At 42.7% G+C, this 21934-nt stretch overlaps 1 protein-coding gene across 1 annotated transcript in view; it reads right to left on the bottom strand.

Annotated features, from left to right (window-relative positions):
- Positions 1-1739: 1739 nt before the first annotated feature.
- MRAP2 (melanocortin 2 receptor accessory protein 2) overlaps positions 1740-21934 on the bottom strand; it is a gene marked incomplete at its 3' end in the record, with an annotated part of 46561 nt that continues 26366 nt past the window's right edge. Inside the window, exons 3-4 of the mRNA XM_082668789.1 lie at positions 16642-16741; positions 1740-2133 (exon numbers count right to left, since the gene is read on the bottom strand). Of these exons, the coding sequence (XP_082524915.1) occupies positions 1740-2133; positions 16642-16741 (494 nt within the window). The remainder of the gene's footprint in view (positions 2134-16641; positions 16742-21934) is intronic.

Raw genomic sequence — 21934 nt, 5'->3', positions numbered from 1 at the left:
ATGCTAACTTGCTAGCTTTCGAAAGGGGTCAAATCTTAGACCTTTCACAGTTCTTGACGTTTAATTAACAAAAATGATGGTATCATCATGGGTATTTTTCTATCTTTTGAATATCCTTCAGTCTTCTAATAAATCTATTTCTAAATAAGATACCACTTAAATAGTTTTGAATCTTAATAATAAATAACCCATGGTTTAAATTGTTACTTAAGTTATTAATAATATTTGCATTAGTAAAAGTTATTAAAATCAACATTTTAATGAATGAAAATAGCAAGTTTAATGAAAATAGCAAGTTTCTTTTTGTAAGACTGTGTGTTAACTACAAGAAATGTTCCATGCTTTGTCCTACTGTTTAGTGTTAGATTCTTAAAGAATAATATTTTCCTCAAAAGACATTATGGGAAAGGGGTTTCTTTTGGTGGAATAATTCCTAAATGAAATCTGGTGCATGACTCAGACCACTGGGATCCTAGAGATGATAGAAATTGAGACACTATAAACATGGAATCATTTTTAAATGAAATTGGATGTGAAAGCAAAGAAGCTGAGAAAATTCTGGTGCAGTATATGGATTTATTTTTCAGCTTAAGCAAGACAGGTGGTAAACAAATCCATAATGAAAATGCCACCCAGAGATTAGCAGCTGGCCATGCATGCAGCGTGACTGTGCAAAACCAAGTCGTTTCCAAAACAGTGTGCAGGTTTGATTCCTTCACGAAATTAACTCTGGGTTGCCCCAGGCCACCTTGAATATCTGTTGATGGGGTATTTATAACCCATTCACCATTCCAGCTCAAAGCCCACACACTAGCCACATGACCATCACTGCCACATCTGCCAGGTAAACAGAGAGCCTAGCAAATAGCACTCTTCTTGTTCACTAGCCAATGGCACAGTAGTGTGACCAGACACAGTTACACCAACACAGAGACACAGGAGGCACCTCCCCTCACCCAGCTGACAACCTTCCATACATTTCTGGGGACAGGATTGTCCTACAATGTACCATGAATTGGTACTCATCCTAGGAGAGGAGGGGCAGGGCTGTCTCCAGGTTTGAGCGTGGGTGGCTGTAGGGTCTCAGAACTGCTGTTTCAGCACAAGCAATAGAAATGCTAGCCACCGTGACCGCGAGAAATGAGACTCTTGACGTCCCGGTAGATGCTCAGGCCCCTGACAAAAGCTGGGCTCCGTTAAGGGTTGAGTGGGAGTTACAGACCTGGGGGATGCTACAACAAGAGCTAAGAGGCAGCGCCCTGGTTTCTACTGCTTTGGGTATATCCAGCCTCATCCGAATACAAAACAATAAATTCACAAAATATTAGAACTGGAATGGATCATCTACCACAGACCTTACAGTTAAAAAGGTGGCAGCCCAGAGAGGCAAAGCAACTTGCTGCAGGCAGAGCGTGGTAGTGGCAGGTAGGAATGCAATATGTCAAACCCCATTCAAGAACACTGACACTGAATACGTGGCCAAGTTTTTCAATGACGAGGAGGATGAGACAGTGTAAATACTCGGTTCCTCAAAAAGCCCCAAATGTGTTTAAAGGTGTAAACACTCAGCTTAATCAACATTCTTCCGAGGGGGCTCTCTTCTCTCTCTGTCTTTCTGTCTCTCTGTCTCTCTCTCTGTATCTCATACACAAACACACATAATCTTGGTGAATGAAGATTTCTTGCTATACAAAGACAGACCCAACATCTTCAGGAAGACACTTTACAAAACATGCCTCTCAGTCCAAGTCTTTGTGTGAGGTCTGGGCAACTGGCTTATTTTCTAGAACAATAGGTGGTTCTGAAATAAGGAGATCATCTTCCCCAAAGGAGGAGTTCTGGTCCGTGTGGACGAAGTTGGGGATGTCAAATTTCATGAGCCTGTTCAGCTCCTCCTCTGGCTGCCCACTGCGTCTGATGGCTTCCTGAAGTTGAACTTCACTGTCGAGGGCTGTGGTCTGGAGACCACCTTTGGCCTTGTCCAAGTGGTCCATTTCATTGATGTAGCAGTGAAAGAGGGACCTGGATTCCTCATTGCCCTGTCGAGAAAAGACCTTATCTGGTTCCATTGGCCTTCCAAAGTCTGCCACAAAGCTGTTCATTCTGAATCTCTTCTCCGAAGACTCTGCATTGCTGTAAAGCAAAGCAAAATAAAAGACTGCTTACACTCCAGCTTAGTTATCTGCAGAATCGTGGCTTTCGGCATCTATGGAATGCAAGTCCCCGTACACAGCATGCAGACAAACATCAGAACTGAGAGACGTCACTTCTGAACATGCACAAATAAACCCAAGGCAAAAGTCACAAGGTGAGGGCCCTTGGACCATCCTGCAAAGAGACCTTTTGCTGAGGGATCCTTGATATTCTTCATCACACACCAGTGTTTCTCAGCGGGACCCTTGGATCATCTGCATCAGAATTACTTGAAGTGCTTCTTAAAATGCAGAATTCTGGGTTACAGTCCCTCAGGATCTCTGGAGGTGGGGACGGGTAGTCTGTAGTTTCAAAGAATCCCCAAGGATCACTACTCGTGGTCAGGTTTAGAACCACTGGCTGACATCAGGCCAGACTGAACAACAATACTGTCTCACAGGGGTGAGTTTCATGTTTGTCAAAGCACTGTCATATCCATTTATCTCACCCCATTCTCAAAACTGACCCATGCTGGGCTTCCCTGGTGGCGCAGTGGTTGAGAGTCCGCCTGCCGATGCAGGGGACGCGGGTTCATGCCCCGGTCCGGGAAGATCCCACATGCCGCGGAGCGGCTGGGCCCGTGAGCCATGGCCGCTGAGCCTGCGCGTCCGGAGTCTGTTGCTCCGCAATGGGAGAGTCCACAACAGTGAGAGGCCCACGTACCGGAAAAAAAAAAAAAAAAAAACCAAAAAAAACTGACCCATGCTGTCACTTAGGCCAAGAATTATTATACCCATTTCACAAAGGCATAAGCTAAGGTAAGGAGGGGTCAGATTTCCTGCTTGATTGACACAATCAATTATAAGAGTGCAAAAATACTCCAGTTCCTGATTCCTTGTTTCATTTAGTGTGGAACAAATTAGCAATTCAATGGTAATAAATCAGTGAATGGATGAATAAAATAACTCTCAATGAGTCCCATGAGTGCCTGACAGAAAGAGCAGGGGCAAACTGAATAACCTGATAGCCCACCTACTTTAATCACCATTCTTTCCAGGTTTATAGAAAGGTGACTCCCACACAGGTAGTGACTCCATAAGGTCAAGAATCATGTCCGAACACTTGCAAATCCAGAATAGAACCTGACAACAATTAGGCTCTGGAGTGTGTAATCTCAGTGATTTCAGTACTTAAATCTCTTCTTTCCCATCCCATCACTCAAGATACAGCACTTATGACCAAGTTCTCATGGGGCAGGGGACATGGAATCAAGTTACAGGTATGAAAAATCTGATCTTAAAAACTAACCGCCATACTGTCTTGATTACTGTCGCTTTGTAGTATAGTCTGAAGTCAGGGAGCCTGATTCCTCCAGTTCCGTTTTTCGTTCTCAAGATTGCTTTGGCTATTCGGGGTCTTTTGCGTTTCCATACAAATTGTGAAATTTTTTTTCTAGTTCTGTGAAAAACGCTAGTGGTAGTTTGATAGGGACGGCATTGAATCTGTAGATTGCTTTGGGTAGTAGAGTCATTTTCACAATGTTGATTCTTCCAATCCAAGAACATGGTATATCTCTTCATCTATTTGTATCATCTTTAATTTCTTTCATCAGTGTCTTATAATTTTCTGCATACAGGTCTTTTGTCTCCTTAGGTAGGTTTATTCCTAGATATTTAATTCTTTTTGTTGCAATGGTAAATGGGAGTGTTTTCTTAATTTCACTTTCAGATTTTTCATCATTAGTGTATAGGAATGCCAGAGATTTCTGTGCATTAATTTTGTATCCTGCTACTTTACCAAATTCATTGATTAGCTCTAATAGTTTTCTGGTAGCATCTTTAGGATTCTCTATGTATAGTATCATGTCATCTGCAAACAGTGACAGCATATACCCTGAGAAAACCATAATTCAAAAAGAGTCATGTACCAAAATGTTCATTGCAGCTCTATTTACAATAGCCAGGACATGGAGGCAACTTAAGTGTCCATCAACAAATGAATGGATAAAGAAGATGTGGCACATATATACAATGGAATATTACTCAGCCATAAAAAGAAACGAAATTGAGTTATTTATTTGTAGTGAGGTGGATGGACCTGGAGTCTGTCATACAGAGTGAAGTAAGTCAGAAAGAGAAAAACAAATACTGTATACTAACACATATATATGGAATCTAAGAAAAAAAAAAAGTCATGAAGAACCTAGGGGTAAGATGGGAATAAAGACACAGACCTACTAGAGAATGGACTTGAGGATATGGGGAGGGGGAAGGGTAAGGTGTGACAAAGCGAGAGAGAGGCATGGACATATATATACTACCAAACGTAAGGTAGATAGCTAGTGGGAAGCAGCCGCATAGCACAGGGAGATCAGCTCCGTGCTCTGTGACCACCTAGAGGGGTGGGATAGGGAGGGTGGATGGGAGGGAGACGCAAGAGGGAAGAGATATGAGAACATATGTATATATATAACTGATTCATTTTGTTGTAAAGCAGAAATTAACACACCATTGTAAAGCAATTATACTCCAATAAAGATGTTTAAAAAAAAAAAAGACAAGAAAAAAAAGTGTTTGAGAACAGCGATGAATGTGCCAGCAACCTGTGACCTAAGAAGCTAAAATGTCACCTAGGAAAAGAGGGAACTAACATGTTTGGAAAAAGTATTGTTAGGACTGCTGGGGTCACACCATCCCCCAATTCCAGGCTAAGAAGCTCTGAGTACTAGCTTTCCAGCTTGCCTGGAGCATCAGCTGAGTGTGAAGGCCGACCCAGAAATCCAGCTGTGTACAGCAGCTCTTCTATAACCCAGGCTACATGTTCTCAGGATTAAATTGAGTCCACTGACCACCATCCCCGCCGCTTGCTGAAGAACGAAGGTACAGAAGACTAGGAGTGTTTTTACCCTCCCCAGGGCAGAGCCCAGGCGATAGACACTAAGATGCCTTCCCTGTCTCACCCCCGCTCTTTTCTCTCCCCATGACCTCTGGGTGTGGTAACGGTGCAATCTGTCTGATTCTCCCTCCCTGAGAACAAGGGAAAAGCCCATCTTTGTTCTCTTAGAGTCTGGTAAACATTAAATACTCAACAGACCACCCTGTTCTTCCTCTTTTGTTTCCCTGATAAATTAAAAAACCTGTGTGTGAAAAATTGTGATCACGGACACGCCTTGCTTCTATGTCGTTACTATTCATCTCATCGTTGGGCAATATTTACGTACTGAAATCCATAGATCTTAAATGTAAACTTCAGTGTGTTTCTATTGATATATACAGCCATGTAACCACCCTCCCAGTCAAGACATAGAATATTTCCTTTCTTCTGGAAAGTTTCCTCCCGTTCAATTTCCAGCCCCTTCAGGTGACACTGCTCTGATTTCTATTTCCATTGATTAGCTTTGCCTGTTCTTGAACTTCCAGTCGATTTCCACCTCCCAGAGGCAATCTGTTTTGATTTTTATCACCGCAGATTAGTTTAGCCTGTTCTTGAAATTCATACAAATGGAAGCGTGCAATATATAGTCTTTTGTGCCTGTATTCTTTTGCCCAGCATTATGCTTTTGAGGTTCGTCCATGATGTCGCATGCAACAGTAGTCTGTCCTTTTTCTTGCTCAGTAATATTCTGTTGTACAAATACACTACAATTTGTTTATTCATTCTTCTGTTAAAGGGCATTTGGGTTGTTTCCAGTTTGGGGCTGTTATGAACATTCTTGAAAAGTCTCTTTGTAGATACACATTTTTATTGTTCTTGAGCAAATACTAAGAGTAGAATTACTGGGTCGTATAGTAGATGTTTCTTAACTTTATAAGAAACTGCGGAGTTTTCCAAAGTGGTTGTACCATCTTACACTCTCTCCACAACGCATGAGAATTACAGCTGTTCCACATCCTTTTCAGCACTGGGTCCTCTCCATCTTTGTAATGTCGGTCATTCTCGTGGGAGTGACGTGACACTCAGTGTGATTTTAATGAGCATTTCTCTGATGTCTAATAATATTGAGCATCTTTTCATGCCCTTATTGGCTATTGGTTTATCTTCTTTTGTGAGGAGCCTGTGTGTGAGAATTTTGCCCGTTTTAAAATTGAGGTTACCTTTTGTTATTGATCTGTAGAAGTTCTGTCATATATTCTGAATACAAGTCTTTTGGTAGATGTATGTGTTGCAAACATTCTCTTGACCTATGACTTGCATTTTCATTTTCTTAAAGATGTCTTTTGATAAGCAGAAGCTTTACATTTCAGTTAACTTCAAATTATTAACTTTTATCTTCTATGTTAGTGCTTTTTATATCCTCTCTAAGAAATAATTGTTGACCCCCAAATCACAAACCCTTTGCTTTCTTCTAGAACCAATACAATAGCCATGAACCACAGATGGCTATTTATTTAAATTTAAATTAAGTAAAATTTAAATTTTGGTTTCTCAGTCATATTACCCACATTTCAAGTGCTCAATGGCCACATGTGGCCAGTGGCCACCTACTTACGCAGCACAGAGAACATTTCTGTCATCATAGAAAGTTCTATTGGACAGAGCTGTTCTAGGAGCTTCTACTTTGGGTTTATGATCTATGTTGAGATAGGGGTCAAGGTTCATTTTTTCCCATATGTTTACCCTGTTGTTCCAGGACTGTTAAAAAAAAAGAAGAAGAAGAAGAACTTTCCTTTCAATTGACCTTATACAAAAATCATTGTATTCTACACACAGGTAATGAAGGATAAGAAAATGAAAAAAAAATTCCATTCACAACAGCATCAAAAAAAAAATAGAATACTTAGGAATAAATTTAACAAAGGATGTGTAAGACCCATCCACTGAAAATTTCAATATTGCAAAGGGAAATTAAGGAAGACCTTAATATATGAAGAGATATACCAGGTTTGTGGATTGGCAGACTTCAGGTTAAAAGCCATATTACCATAGACTTAAACTATTGAAGTGTCCTTCCTTCAAGGGCCAAAATCCCTTCTCCCTTCTGTTTTTGTATGCTAACGTTCACTCTCCAATACCTTCCAGTAGTCATTCATTATATTTTGTCCAGATTTTATTTTATTTATTTTTTAATTTATTTTATTTTTGCTTGCATTGGGTCTTCGTTGCTGTGCATGGGCTTTCTCTAGTTGTGGTGAGCAGGGGCTACTCTTCATTGCGGTGTGCGGGTTTCTCATTGCAGTGCATGGGCTTCTCATCACGGTGGCTTCTCTTGTTGCGGAGCACGGGCTCTAGGCACATGGGCTCAGTAGTTGTGGCTTATGGGCTCAGTACTTGTGGCTCACGGGCTCAGTAGTTGTGGCTTGCGGGCTCTAGAGAGCAGGCTCAGTAGTTGTGGTGCACAGGCTTAGTTGCTCCGTGGCATGTGGGATCTTCCCGGACCAGGGATCGAACCCATGTCCCCTACATTGGCAGATGGATTCTTAACCACTGTGCCATCAGGGAAGTCCTTTGTCCAGATTTTAAATTCTTATCTACAAGGTTATACTGAAACATGCTACTCTGCCATTACTGAAACTGGAACCCACCTGCCTAATTCCTCTTGGCCCTTCATGAATCATCTTAGGTGCCACCTTCTTCCCTGACTCCTCCAGTCTGAGTTGGGACGTTCTCCCAGAGGACTGGGTGCTTCTCTCCATCTGCCTTCTCACTCTGTATTGAGCCCATTTCTTTACTTGTCTAGCACCTTCCTTAAGACGATCAGCTCTTGCGGCAGGTATTGTGTGTTTCTTGTCTATGTCATCAGTACCCAGCACGGTACTAGGCATAGAGTAGGTGCTCATTAAGTTTTTGTTAAATGAGTGAATGCATCAATCATGAAGAGATCACAAAACTAAAGCAACTCTTGCCTTGGCAGGAGGCCTCTCCTACAGTTGCAGAAATCAATTCGAGGGCGTACCCAGGGTTGGCAATCAATTTGAGGGCATACCCAGGTAAGGCTGAAAATAAGGACTGGTGAGCCTTAATAGACAGATGGTCTGTTACTAGAGATCCTGAGTGTGACTCCAGCTCCAGAGGTACAAGAGATTCAGCAAACTAGCCACATCTAGGACTGCCCTGCACCTGTTTCTGGCCAAGGGAAGCACTGTCTCTGACTGTACCCTGCAGTGCTCCCCACATCCCCAAGCTCTGTCCTAGAGTCTTCTATGGCACCAATGCCTTGCATTGTTGGAGCTCACAGACTATAGAGCTCCTGCAAGGGCATCTTGCACCTTCTATAACTGGCCCACCTTGGAGGCTGCAGGAGACTCAGGTTCCACTGGGGAGACTTCCCACCATTTATTGGTAAGAATGGCTTCAATAAAGCCCAGTGAACTCTCTCCCCGCCCAGTGGTTACCCAGTCTTTAAAGCAGACTAGCCCTCATGAGTCACACCTGAAAATGTTCTTGTACACTTAATGTTGGAATAGCAAAGGATGCTCACTAATTAGGCAGGGGGGGATTCTGCTGCTGGATGTTGCCTTAATTCAGTTTTCAGGAAACATGTGCCATATTGTTAAGGCTGTCTTTCCAACCTTATAAAACATGTCCTGGTAGATAACCTGGGTGCCATGACGGAGAGAAGAAGGCTAGTCGCGAGTTTCCCATCCTCTGAAACTCAGTTGCCATATGGAAAAGTAATGCTCACTGGCACCTATCAGAGCAGTTAAAACAGCTGAAAATCAACTTGTTCTTCCACAGCCTTGGTTACACCTGTGAAAATTTAAAATTACAAGGGCTAACCTCTTAAATACCACCTTGATTAAAATGATAATTAAAACCAGAAGCCATAAACTTCAATAACTGGAACACTGAAAGAACGAGAAACTGTGAGATGTTGACTGAGCTAGCAATTAATATCATGTTATAAGTATCATAAAGAAAGGATACTGAAGAATATTTGTACTATAGACTGAATGTTTGTGTTCCTCCAAAATTCCCATGTTGAAACCTAACCCTCCAAGTGAGGCCCCAGTGAGATCCCTCTCTCCTTCCTCCATATGAGGACACAGTGAAAAGTCCATCATCTATGAACCAGGAAACAAGTCCTCACCAGACAGTGAACCCGCCAGCACCTCAACCTTGGACTTCTCAGCCTCCAGAACTGTGAGAAATAAATTTCTGTTACTTACAAGCCATCTAGTAAATATCTGTGGTATTTATAGGAGCCTGAACATACGAAGACAATTAGAAAATTCAGAATCACCAAGAATTTTAGTGTCTTTCATTATTTTTGTCACATTCCTACCTATTCTATATTTTGTCATCATGAAACTGAGATCTAGCTAGCGTGTTTGCAAGAAGTTCTCCCGTGTCATCCTAACTTTTGAAAGATGACAACTGTTTATTTTGATAGAATCTTAAACTCACTTGTTTTACTTATTTAAGAATCTCTAGTCCTCATTTTCAGCTTGTTATAAGAAATGCAATTTGGACTTAACCTACTGATTGTGACATCCCCAAACTCCACCAGCCAGAGTAAAAAGACTGTTCAGACTGTTCTGATTCTTGGTCTTTTCTCCTTCTCACTCTGGGTTGTGTCATGTATTGTCTGAACCTGTGGGATTTTCTGTACCAGAATAGAGATCCTCCATCGTGAGCACCCATCCAGTCCTCTGGCATTTGCAGTGCATGTCATTTGCTTCCATGACACTCCCCTGCTCACAAAACTTTCATTGATTCCCCAAACTCTTCTGCCTGATCTTTCAGACCATCCTCTTCCACATCACATGGCCTTTCCAGTGTCAGCTCCCACCAGTCCCCTCGCCAACCCTACCGTCCGGCCATATGGGACCTGACTGTCCCCCTCTGAGCCTTTGCTTGTGCTGTTCCTCCTACCCCTTCTCTGTCAAAATCAAATACGTCCTTTTCTGTCCAACTCAAATGTCCCTGCCTCCATGGAGACTCTCTGATCTCCCAGCAGGAAGGAATCTGCCCCTCTCTGTGCTCCTTTCGATTTTACTGACCTTGCCTTACAGGATGCAGCCCTTCCTGTCTCATGTCAGAGCTATTTGGTATGCTCTTTTCTCTCCCATATACTGCTGTGCTGTACACTATTCATCTTTGCATCTCTCAAAGGGCCTTGCCATCATTCGACGCTCAATCAATGCACCGGACGGCTGTATCTGCAGGTGGTCCAGAGCCCTGATTCCTGTGAAAGGCACAGCCCCCTCCAGTGTTTAGGGATGTGCTCCTTCCTCTGGGACCCTACGGGATGTTAGGTCAGGAGGGCAGACTTCTCCCACCTTCGCTGGCAGAGGGAAAACACCCGTAAGATTCTGGGTTATTCGCTTAGGAATTTTCCAGATTTATGATGAGTTTTTACACATGGAGCGCCTGCTGCTGTACTGAGTCTTAGCATGCCTGACTATCCTCAGGTTCGCCCCAGTCATGAAAAGGGGTGGGCAGTCCAGCCTGTGGGAGCCTAGTGTTTCCAGCAGTCACTTTCAGTGGACTTTTAGAGATGCGTAAGCCAAAGACCTACTAAACTCTGTGATGAACCACCAGTGAGAAAATAATAATAACCATTTCACAGGAGCCACAGCCTGTGCTGAGAGCCTTATCTCACGTAACAAGCCCTAACAGCGGCACCAACCAAATCCTTGCGTGTGTGTGAAAGTGCCTTTTGGTTGCTTTCGTTGGTAGTTCCAACTTGCCAGGCAGATGTCAGTCTCTCTGAGGCAAGAAGGATTCTGCTACCTGAGGATGACCCTCAGCACACCCACAGCTGTGCACTCAGGATACACCTTGTAACTGACGGGGAATTAAAAGTGACTCCTGAACAGAGGTGTATAACCTGAATCAGATACATAAAGCAGTTGGATTTTTTACCTGTTGATATATGGAGACCTTTCAGAACGGAGGCTCTACCTCGGGAACCACTCTGCACTACATCTGCACTTAGCTGGTTCCTGTGACCTTGGTCATTAGCAAAGACCTTGAGCACAGACATTCTCTTGCTATTAGCTTTTAGGTGCGCTGTACCCCTCCTTTAGTGAGTGTCATATTCAGGAAAATTGCAACTCAAGGTAAAATGTAAGTTCCATTTTTACAAGGTCACCTGTCCTCACCCCTAAACGAAGACCATCCCCACCTGGACAAAGTGCACTTAGCAAAGGCTACAAAAGAGGGTATTTGAGGTGTATGATGTCTGGGGTTTGATCGTTTGTTTAAAAAAAAAGTCCAAAATATTCAACATAAAAATGTGGTACAAGCCTTTCCCGTACTCTTTCTCTCTGGCAGATTTATGATAATGGGGTTATAATACTTTAACAAGACGGTAAAGAGAGTAAATAGCTCCTTAGCAGAAAAAGCACAGGAAAAATGGTTCTTTTATCTTCATTGTCTTTAAAGGATCCAGGTAAGAGGGTTTTTTTTTCCCACACACAACAGCAGATATTCCATGAGAAAAATAATCCCCGTTAAAGCTGCTTGGACCTAGAAGCTTTTAAGAAAGGCGATGTCAGCTTTATAAGAGTCTTTCTCCCTCTTTGGTCTGCTTTACTAGTGCTCACTCATATCTGGTTCTTCTCTCCTCCTGGAAACACAGATTACCCTGCCCAGCCTGGCGGTCAGGTGGATGTGGCTGGTTCTGGCCAATGATCTGTGAGAGGAAGGGGTGTGTGCCACTTCCTGGCTGAAGGACAGAAGGGCAGGTGTGAGATCTCTTCATGCCCCCTTCCCTGTCACAGGAACCCGGGAGGCTGAGCCTTGGAGATGCTGCAGCTACAGTGGAGAAGCTTCTGTCCACCCCTTGCTGACCCTCAGAAGATGTGTAGCTTGAACACAATGAAAACCCATGTTGTGTTTTACTGAGATTTGTGGAGCTGTTTGTTATTGTCTCATAGTCTGATTATGACACATCCTCTCCTGAACAGAAGCCAATGAGTAGGCAGTGACTCTAGAATTGAAGTTCTTATGCTAATATGATCCCAAGTTGGAAACTTCAGGGAAGAAGCCTATCTGTCATCCTTGTATCTTACTCCTTTCAAAGGGAATGTTTGTGCTCTTCCCTGCATCAGCAATGATGAGCTCCTAGGGAGACGCTCAGCCTGCCCGGGACACCTCCATGGAGGAGGAGATAGAACTGAGTGGTAGATTCAACACTAGTCCATTTTGAGCTTGCAGACCTGATTGGGGATCTTAACCAGAACGTCGGCGTCATATTCCAAAAAGATACTTACTGCCTGATATCCTACTTGAGGAAGTTCTTTGTGACCAGCTGCCCAGGGAGCCTGTTATATAAAGCAGTCAGAATTCAGACATCCTTCCGAGCCATCACCAAGATTCTCTGCTTAGTCTCCTTTCTAAAATCATCTTACTCTTTCACTGAGAGACACACCCAAGGTGAAGCTAGGGTAGAAGGAAGCCACACTTTGGCATGTGTAGCTCCAACGTGAACGCGTAGGGCCTGGCTGTCTCGCGGGAGGATGGGTGTCCTCTTCTCCCTCCTGCTCTTTACCTGCACCCCTCAGCTCTCCCCAGGATTCCACCAGCCACGCAGGGGTGGACTGATCTTCGCTGAGAGCTGCCCGCTGTGAGCCCAGCGTGTACCAGCAGCTCCACAGGCATCAGCTCACTTAACCTTTACAGTACTCCTAGGAAGCAGATACTATTTTATTTTTACAAATGAGGAATCTCAAGCAGAGAGGTTAAGAATCTAGTAAACTGTTCCAGTACATCTGGAAATGTTTGACTCCAGAGCCCATGCTTGATCCAATATGTGATCAAAGAAAACAAATCTGATTGCTTGCTAATATCTTTGTTGTAATATAAGAAGGAGATTTAAAATTACTGACATGAGATGATTTAATGTAGTGTTAATAACAGGAGCTTCAGAGTCAAAGAGACTTTAGTTTGAGGCCTGGCTCCGAAGGTTTTGTTTGTTTTGGTTTGGTTTTTTAACCTGTGAATCATCATATGAGTTGTTCAGCCTCATTTTTCTCATCCGTAAAGTGGGAAACTTTATAAGTTGAACACTTATAGGATTTACTTCATCTTTTTGTGAAGCTTGGTGAGATTACACATATAAAATGATCAGCAGACCCTGGCATGTGGCAAATGTTAAAAAAAAAACTGCTTTTATTATTAGTCTCAATGATTTATCATTCTTTCCTCCATGCCTAATTATCACAGGCACACTTAAAATTGATTGTTTTATATTAAAGTTGGCTGAATGGAAAAAATAATGTCTATTTTAGAAAAAATTCCTGCCAAATAAATGTCAAGTTTACTAAGATCTAAAATCCTTTTTAACTGCTCCATTTAGGGATTTTTCCACATGTCTGTTTCTTTCAGTTTGCCTATGATATACTACAGCCAAATGCCATGTCTCACACTGCCTCAGACTCAAGAAAGCATTTAAAATGTGGTCCTGAGGGCTGATCCCTTATTGTACTAAAAATAAAAAAAGGTTAGACTTTCTCCTTAGCCTCATTAAAAGCATGTAGAGTTACAATGACCCCTGTTTGAGATGATTCAGAATCACCATCAAGAGAGAAACCATCTACTAGAAGGATGAACTGCCTATTGGAAGACTGGAAATTCAAGTCTCAGCTACCCAGGGTCGATGTGAAATGTTAAGGAAATGTATAAGTCAGCGTTCTCCAGAGAAACAGAACCGACAGAGGGGGGTGTGTGTGTGTGTGTGTGTGTGTGTGTGTGTGTGTGTGTGTGTGTGTGTGTGTGTGTGTGTGTGTGTGTGTGTGTGTGTGTGTGTGTGTGTGTGTGTGTGTGTGTGTGTGTGTGTGTGTGTGTGTGTGTGTGTGTGTGTATTTCTATATCTATCCATCCATCCATTCATCCATCCATCTGGGGGAGGGGAGGGGGACAGATTTATTTTAAGGAATTGGGTCATGTGATGGTGGAGGCTGGCAAGTTCACAATCTGTAGGGTAGGCTGGCAGGCTGGAGACCCAGGGAAGAGTTTGAAGGCAGGCCTCTGCCAGAATTCCTTTTTGCTCAAGGGAGGTCCATCTGTTTCTAGGAGCGTCTTCCCGTGATTGGATGAGGCCCACCCACATTATGGAAGATGATCAGTTTTATTCAGAAATGGTATCTTATCTAAAAAAAAACCTTCACAGAAACATCTAGAATAACGTTTGATTAAATATCTGGGTGCCGTGGCCTAGACAAATTGACAAATACAATTAATCATTACAGGAAGTCATGTTCCCTTTTGGGCTAGGGTGTTCCCATCTGTAAACTCACCTGCATCCTACATCAAACAAGTAGATCTCAATAACCCTGCAAAAATCCATCTGTCCCTCCGAGGAGAAGGAAGATAAAGGGGGTTATTATTCCCTGGCCACTCTACAAGATGTACCCTAATCTGAGTTTGTCCTTGGCTTCTCTTACTACTGCTGTAATCCACACCATATTTTTAAAGTGAGGTAAAGGCATGTTCAGATGTTTATGAGAACAGGAGATAGAAAAGGGAAAGTTCATACTATTTTAGTGGCTTTTTAGTGACTATTATAGAGATTCTCAACCATGCATCTCCATACGCTTCAATAAAATGATCTTTTCTTTTCATTTAACATGTGTTTAAATTTTTTTCCAGACCTCAATGTCTGAAAATAGGTGCATGATGGGCTGAACTCTTCTCTCTACCTACAACTAGTTGTTATAGCTCAAGTGCAGGCTGAAGACTGAACAGCAGATGCCGCAGACCGTGTGATGAGACACAACAATGAGAATGCCGCTGCCAGGCTGTGAGGATGAAGGGAAATGCCGATGGAAACGTGAGGATTTGTGCTCAGTTTCTTCCACTTACTCGCTCAGGTCGCTCTCTACCCATCCCCATCTTGCTCTGTGCCCCAGGAAACTGACCTTTGATGGAGGCTCTGGCCACTGGTTGTGGTGTGGGCTTCACCAGTGGGGAGCAAAGGTAAGAAAGGGGTAGGAGAGGGGAAGAAAGGTCTGGATATTTATTGGAGGCTCCCTCCCTGAGAGGTCACACTGGACTAGCTGTGACTCTTGACCATTGCTCCTCTCAGCCAGCCTCTCTGCAGGACTCCTGGTTGCCAGTCATGACCCCCTTCAGATCTAGTGCATCTACTCCTCAGTGTTCTGAGCCCTGGCATCCTGCACTATCCTGGGGGCTACCCTCTTCCTGGGCCACAACTTGTGACTAGTCCCTTTATTAAAAGCTCTTCTTTATATCCAGGCAAAACTCTAATTCAAAAAGATACATGCACCCCTATGTTCATAGCAGCACCATTCACAATAGCCAAGACATGGAAACAACCTAAATGTCCATCGACAGAGGAATGGATAAAGAAGATGTGGTACGTATATACAATGGAATACTACTCGGCCATAAAAAAGAATGAAATAATGCCATCTGCAATAACATGGATGGACCTAAAGATTATCATACTAAGTGAAGTAAGTCAGAAAGAGAAAGACAAATACCATATGATATCACTTATATGTGGAATCTCAAATATGGCACAAATAAACTTATCTACAGAACAGAAACTGACTCACAGACAGAGATCTGACATGTGGTTGCCAAGAGTCAGGGAGGGATGGGCTGAGAGTTTGGGGTTAGTAGATGCAAACTATTACATATAGATTGGATAAACAACAAGGTCCTACTGTAGAGCACAGGGAACTATATTCAATATCCTGGGATGAACCATATGGAAAAGAATATTTAAAAAATGGATATATGTGTATAGCTGAGTCACTTTGCTGTACAGCAGAAATTAACACAACATTGTAAATCAACTATACTTCAATAAAAAATAAAAAAAAAGCTCTTCTAATTATCTAATTTGAGTGTGCTATCTGTTGCCTGCTGGGACTGACTGATAAGGTATCCAACATAAGTTATTATTTTTCCCTTTTTTGGAAGAGTTTGGATAAAAGAAAATCCTCTAAAACAGTTCTGAGTGTTTTGCAAACCATAACTGACCAAATACATTGTGACATTACTCAGCGTTTTTTAAGCATCCATGTAATCATTTCCTCCATAAATTCAAAGCCCAACATGGATGTTCTTTACCACGCCATGAAAATTATATAATCCTTAATGTTTCCGTTTTATTTCGTTTCAAGGAAACTTAATGCTGAATTCAGTGACTATTGTTAATAATTAATTCAGTCGTGTATCCAGTAACAACTATTTCTCTGCTCCTCAAAACGTTTTCTAAGCTAGTTTTCATCCTATTTTTGCTATTGTCTTTTTTCACTTTTTTTCAGTCTGGTGAGTCATCTAAATTCTTTTGGGAATAAGGAGAAAATACATCCCAATTCATAATACTTTCAAAATAAAAATTGAGGCTGGATCAGCAGTTAGACTACTGGAAAGGACCAAGAAACCCAGGTGCACAAGGGTTCACTTGAAAATGAGCCCCAGAGGCAAGAGGAGGAAGGCAGGTCCCACACAACAGGCACTGGGTCCAGACAGCACATCCATAACCAGGGCCATCTTTCCACCCACTGGAAGCAACCCCAGCCCCGGATCCCATTTCTGTTTTTTCTGGTCCCTGTGGAGCTTAACGGGCATTTAGGAAGAGCCCAAACTTACTCTTGGTGTGGGGCTCCTGTCTTGGTCAGCAGAGTCAGCACGAAAAACATGAAAATCACAAAGACCGCGAGACCAATCCAAAATCCAATCACAATGGAATCTACAAGACAGTTAATACTGGGATTAGTATTTCATAGCAGCATAAAACTTAAATAATTGAGGAACCTGTGCTTTTTGATACATGAAATGAGAAAAGATGTCAACAATCTTCTGAGACAATCTTGACCCATCAGTCAGAGATGCAGGGATGAGGGAAGAGCCTGCCTCCGGATTTCTGTCTCAGGTACTACTAAGAGATGTCAGCCCTCCAGACTCTTGGTTTCCACATCCCAGTGGCGGAATCTAAGACAGAAAATGGGCTGTCTAGGTCCTCAAGATTCCACTGAAGTGTTTTGAGTTAGAAAATCCACTTTTTAGCAGAAGCTGCAATACGACGTTTAAAATGACTTCTGATTCAAACCAACCCAATTTTGTATTTTCACACGTGCTCCTGCTGGCATAACTCAGCTCTTCATTACGTCTTGCAGAGAACATACAAATGACCTCCTGAGTGCTCTTCCTAACTTTGGCCTTTCCCTGTGCCTCATCTCTGTACAAATCTGCTTTATCAGAGCTCTGATACTGTTGCTCTTTTATGAAAAACGCTTCAACAAAAATAGACCTGACCTTTTTCAGATTAGAAGACATTCCATATACAAAGAACTTGTACAACGTCTGGCATCTGAGAAAAAGGTAACACACATTTGCAGGCTATTATTGTTAAAATGATCATTTTCTCCCAGTTTACCCCTACTTTAAAACTCATGTTTCCAAGTGGACTAGGGGACACTGTGTCCCTGTACTTATCTGAACTCTTAGGCACAGCTTCCTAATACCCACACCTTTTCAGGGGCCTGTACCTTCACCAGCTGGAACAACTGTCCCCAGGCTGGAGCTAATGGAAGTCTATCTATCCTTCAAAGCCCATGCCTTACACCATCTCCTTCACAAAGCCTAATCTCCCCAACAGATGTGCTTGCTCCCTCCTGCGGACCCCATGACATTTTTGTCTGTGCTTCTCTACATGGGTCTCTCCTTGATCCTATCATGGGTAATAGTCACTAGCGTATGTCTCTCGGATGGGGATGAGACCAGGCTGTCTACCAGAACCTGGTACCTTCCTAACAGGGTCTTAAGTCTGGGAGAGGCGACAGAGTTGAAGTATTTTACATTTTCTGATCTATTCTAAGAAGTTTACCTATGTGGCAATACAATGAGGATACTTAGCAATTGAAAAAAAAGAGGTAAACAGAACTTACGCACTAAATGTGTTTAAAATACAAAGCATTATTCTAACTCAATTATAAGTATATAGCACTCTAACATGAAGAAATCAGATTAGTAATTTACTTCACATAATTCATACTTTCATTCTACATATACTACAGCCTAGAGGTTAACAACTTTTATTCAACAACATTTATTCAGCACTCTGGATGCAAAGCTAATTTATCTTTCCCGGGGTTAAGAGTGCCAAAGAAACAGGAATTGTAGATTTTGCCTTACGATCTAATGGAAATGAGGCCTAAACAAGACATAAGGACAAGTACCAAAATAAACACATGTGCACAAGTGCAGCATGTAACAATAGCATCTCAGTTATGGGGGCACAGACTGAAAAGCATCATTGTGCAGATAAACAACAGCTCAATAACCTACACTTCAACTGCCTGCACAGCAAAAGGAAATTCTCCAGTGACCCACCAGAATCATAAAATCCTCAGCTGAGAATTTAATCTAGTCGTGTTGATCCATTTTCAAATCTCTTTCCTAGGAAGGGATATGAGGACAGCTTTCACACCGCCAATGGTGGCTGGATCGCTATGAGTCCTCCAGTCCCCTATCCCAGAGTGGGCAGGGATGGAGGAGGGTGCCTTTGACCCAGCCCAGTCCCTTGCCCCCGTCCTTCTAGTGACCCAGGGAGCGGATCACAAAGCAACAATAACGTGGGACCTGGGAGGGTCTCAGCCCTCAGCAAAGTCATGAGGGAACAGAGTGGGAATGAAGAGAGCTTTGGTTAGAATTTGAAAATCCCCATGATCCAATGGCATTTTCAGATGTTTTCTTGATAATGTGGTATCCACGTTTCTCATCACAATATGCTTTAAGCAGCTTTGCTTATTCACATTCTTCTCCAAAGGAAATTCTGCTTCCTCAGATTATTTCCATTAATTCTCCTCTACCTCATCCTCTGTCACATGGCCCAATCCCAGGGCACTTTCTCACCCTGAGCCCCTTTCAGAGAATATCAGAGATCTCCATCTCTTCTCAGGAATAACCAAACCCTCTTGAAGTTTTATTTATATGCCAAGTTTCACAGACGTGAGCATTGCAGTAAAAGGAGGAATGCAGAGCCTCTGGTCTTCCCCAAAGCACCCTTTCTTGGAAGGAAGTCAGAACAGAGGTTTACATAGAGGGAGCGAGGCTCCAAGGAGCCCGGTTCATTAAGGAAGCCAAGAAAGCCTTCCACAGGGGGTTCTAATAGAGCCGAACAGCTACTTCTGTCCTGCCTAGAGACTGAGCTACTTGGAGACCATTATAGTAAGAGGGTAGAGCAAATTGCCCAGAGGAATCCCAAATAGGATGTGTCATAATAAAATGACTTTCCCTTAGCCTGAGCTCTAATGAATGGAATGAAACGGAGCTGAAAGCTGACAGCTTGCACGGTTTTCACTGGTATGATATGTTTCTCCATGTTTTCCACTATAGGGGAGGACAAGAGCAACTAGCCCATCCTATTTCCCCTCCCCTCCACCCCTCACACCAGGCAGAATGGCCATCATCAAAAAGTCTACAAACAAGACATACTGGAGAGGATGTGGAGAAAAGGGAACTCTCCTACACTGTTGGTGGGAATGTAAATTAGTGCAGCCACTATGGAGAACAGTATGGAGGTTCCTTAAAAAACCAAAAATAGAATCACCATATGATCCACTAATCCCACTCCTGGGCATATATCCAGAGAAAACCATGGTTCGAAAGGATACATGCACCCCAATGTTCATTGCGTCGCTTTTTACGATAGCCAAGACGTGGAAGCAACCTAAATGTCCTTCGACAGAGGAATGGATAAAGATGTGGTATATATATATATAATGGAATACTACTCAGCCATAAAAAAGAATGAAATAATGCCATTTGCAGCACCATGGATGGACCTAGAGATGATCATATTAAGTGAAGTAAGTCAGAGAAAAACAAATATAATATGATATCACTTACATGCGTAATCTAAAATAATGATACAAATGAACTTATTTACAAAACAGAAACAGACTCACAGACTTAGAAAACAAACTTATGGTTACCAAAGGGGAAGGGTGGGGGGGAGCGATAAATTGGGAGTTTGGGATTGACATATACGCACGACTATATTTAAAATAGACCACCAACAAGGACCTACTGTATAGCACAGGGAACTCTGCTCAATATCTTGTAATAACCTAAATGGGAAAAGATTTTGAAGAAGAATAGATATATGTATATGTATAACTGAATCACTTTGCTGTACACCTGAAACTAACACAACATTGTAAATCAACTATAGTCCAATATAAAATAAATTTTTTATTTTATTTATTTATTTAATTTTTGGCTACACCATGCAGCATGTGGGATGTTAGCTCCCCAAGCAGGGATTGAACCCACGCCCCCTGCATTGGAAGGTGGAGCCTTAACCACTGGACTGTCAGGGAAGTCCCTAAAATAAAATTTAAAAAAGAATAAATTGTGACCTTTCCATCTCGTGGTTGTATGAAAAATGAGGGTTAATGCTTAAAGAGAGGGTTCAGGACACCAGAGCCAGCACTGTCTTCACACCACTTCTGGTTCCTACGGTGTTAGGGTCAGTTCTGTGGTATGAATTCCTGGCAAGGAGCCAACCGTGGGGTTCTAGTATTTGTCCCTACTGTGCTCCCCATCACACGTCTTACTCTAAGCCTTCACTAGCTCTAGCTCTGTTTCCTATCTTGATGAGTCAGCTTCCTGCTGACTCATCCACGCATGCATCTGGCATTATCTGCAAGTGGGCACATGACAAAAGTACAGACTGTGGCCACCACTGATGGCTCAGAATCAGAGGATGCTCCTTTAGTCTCACCTCAACACAGCTGCCAGAGTGGTCCTGCTAAAATGTAAACTCATTGACTCATAGGCTTTTGCTTCTGCTTATCTAAATGTCTCACCTAGCCAAGCCCTTCATAAATGCCCCATTTCTCTTCCTCCCTACATTTATAACACAATTCTTGAGAGATCTGCCTGTACATACTGTCTCCAGTTCCTCTCCTCTCATTTTTTATTGAACCAATTCTAGCAGTGTTTACTCCTAACACTCTACTGAAACTGCTTTTAAGGTCATTGCCATTAATTTCTACACTGTAAATCCAAGAGTCAAGTCTCAGCCCTCGACTTACTTGACCATAATAGCAGCACGTGACACACTCCATGGTCTCATCTTTGAAACCCTTTCTTCACTTGGCTTCCAGGAAACCACAATCACACAATTTTCTTCTTACCTTTCTATAAATTCAATTCAAACTCCTTTGCTGCTTTCTTCTGAACATCCCCCAATTTCTAAATGCTAGGGTGTCCCAGGGCTCAATTCTGGGACCTCTTTAGTTTTCTAATCGATACTCATTCAACCAGCCTCTTGGGTTTGAATATGCTGATGACTCAAATTTATACCTTCACTGTACACCTACCTCTCCCCTCATGTCCTCTTGGAGGTCTGATGCGTCTCAGTGGAACAAGTCCAAAAATGAGCTCCTGGGGGTGCTGTTTCTCCCAGTCTTCCCCATCTCAGTCAATGGCAATTCATACTGCCAGTTACTCAGATCACAAGTTTCAAATCATCCTTGGCCCTTCTCCTTCTCTTGCACCCTACTGCCAATCCACTGACAAATCCTGTCAGATCTATCTTCAAAAAGATCCAGAGTATATGTACTTCTTACCACTCCACTGCCCCCACCATGGTCCAAGTCACCTCAGCAGCTGCCTGGATTTTGGCAATAGCCCCCTGCCTGGCCTCTGCTTCCAATCTCATCCCCTTCCTTCCCCAGCTGCAGAGTGATCTTACTGAAACCCAAGCTAGGTACCACGCTTCTGCTCCAAACCCTCAAATGACTTCTCAGAGAAAATGTCATAAGTCATAAGTCCTTAGCTTGACCTCTAAGGCCCCAGTGCCCTCTTCCCCATCACCTGACTTTGTCTCCTGATGTTCTGCCTCTTATTCACCCCTCTGGCACCAGGCTGACCT

Source organism: Grampus griseus (assembly GCF_964374135.1).
Source record: "Grampus griseus genome assembly, chromosome: 13".
Taxonomy (NCBI): Eukaryota; Metazoa; Chordata; class Mammalia; order Artiodactyla; family Delphinidae; genus Grampus; species Grampus griseus.
This window is presented reverse-complemented; position numbering and strand designations above follow the sequence as displayed.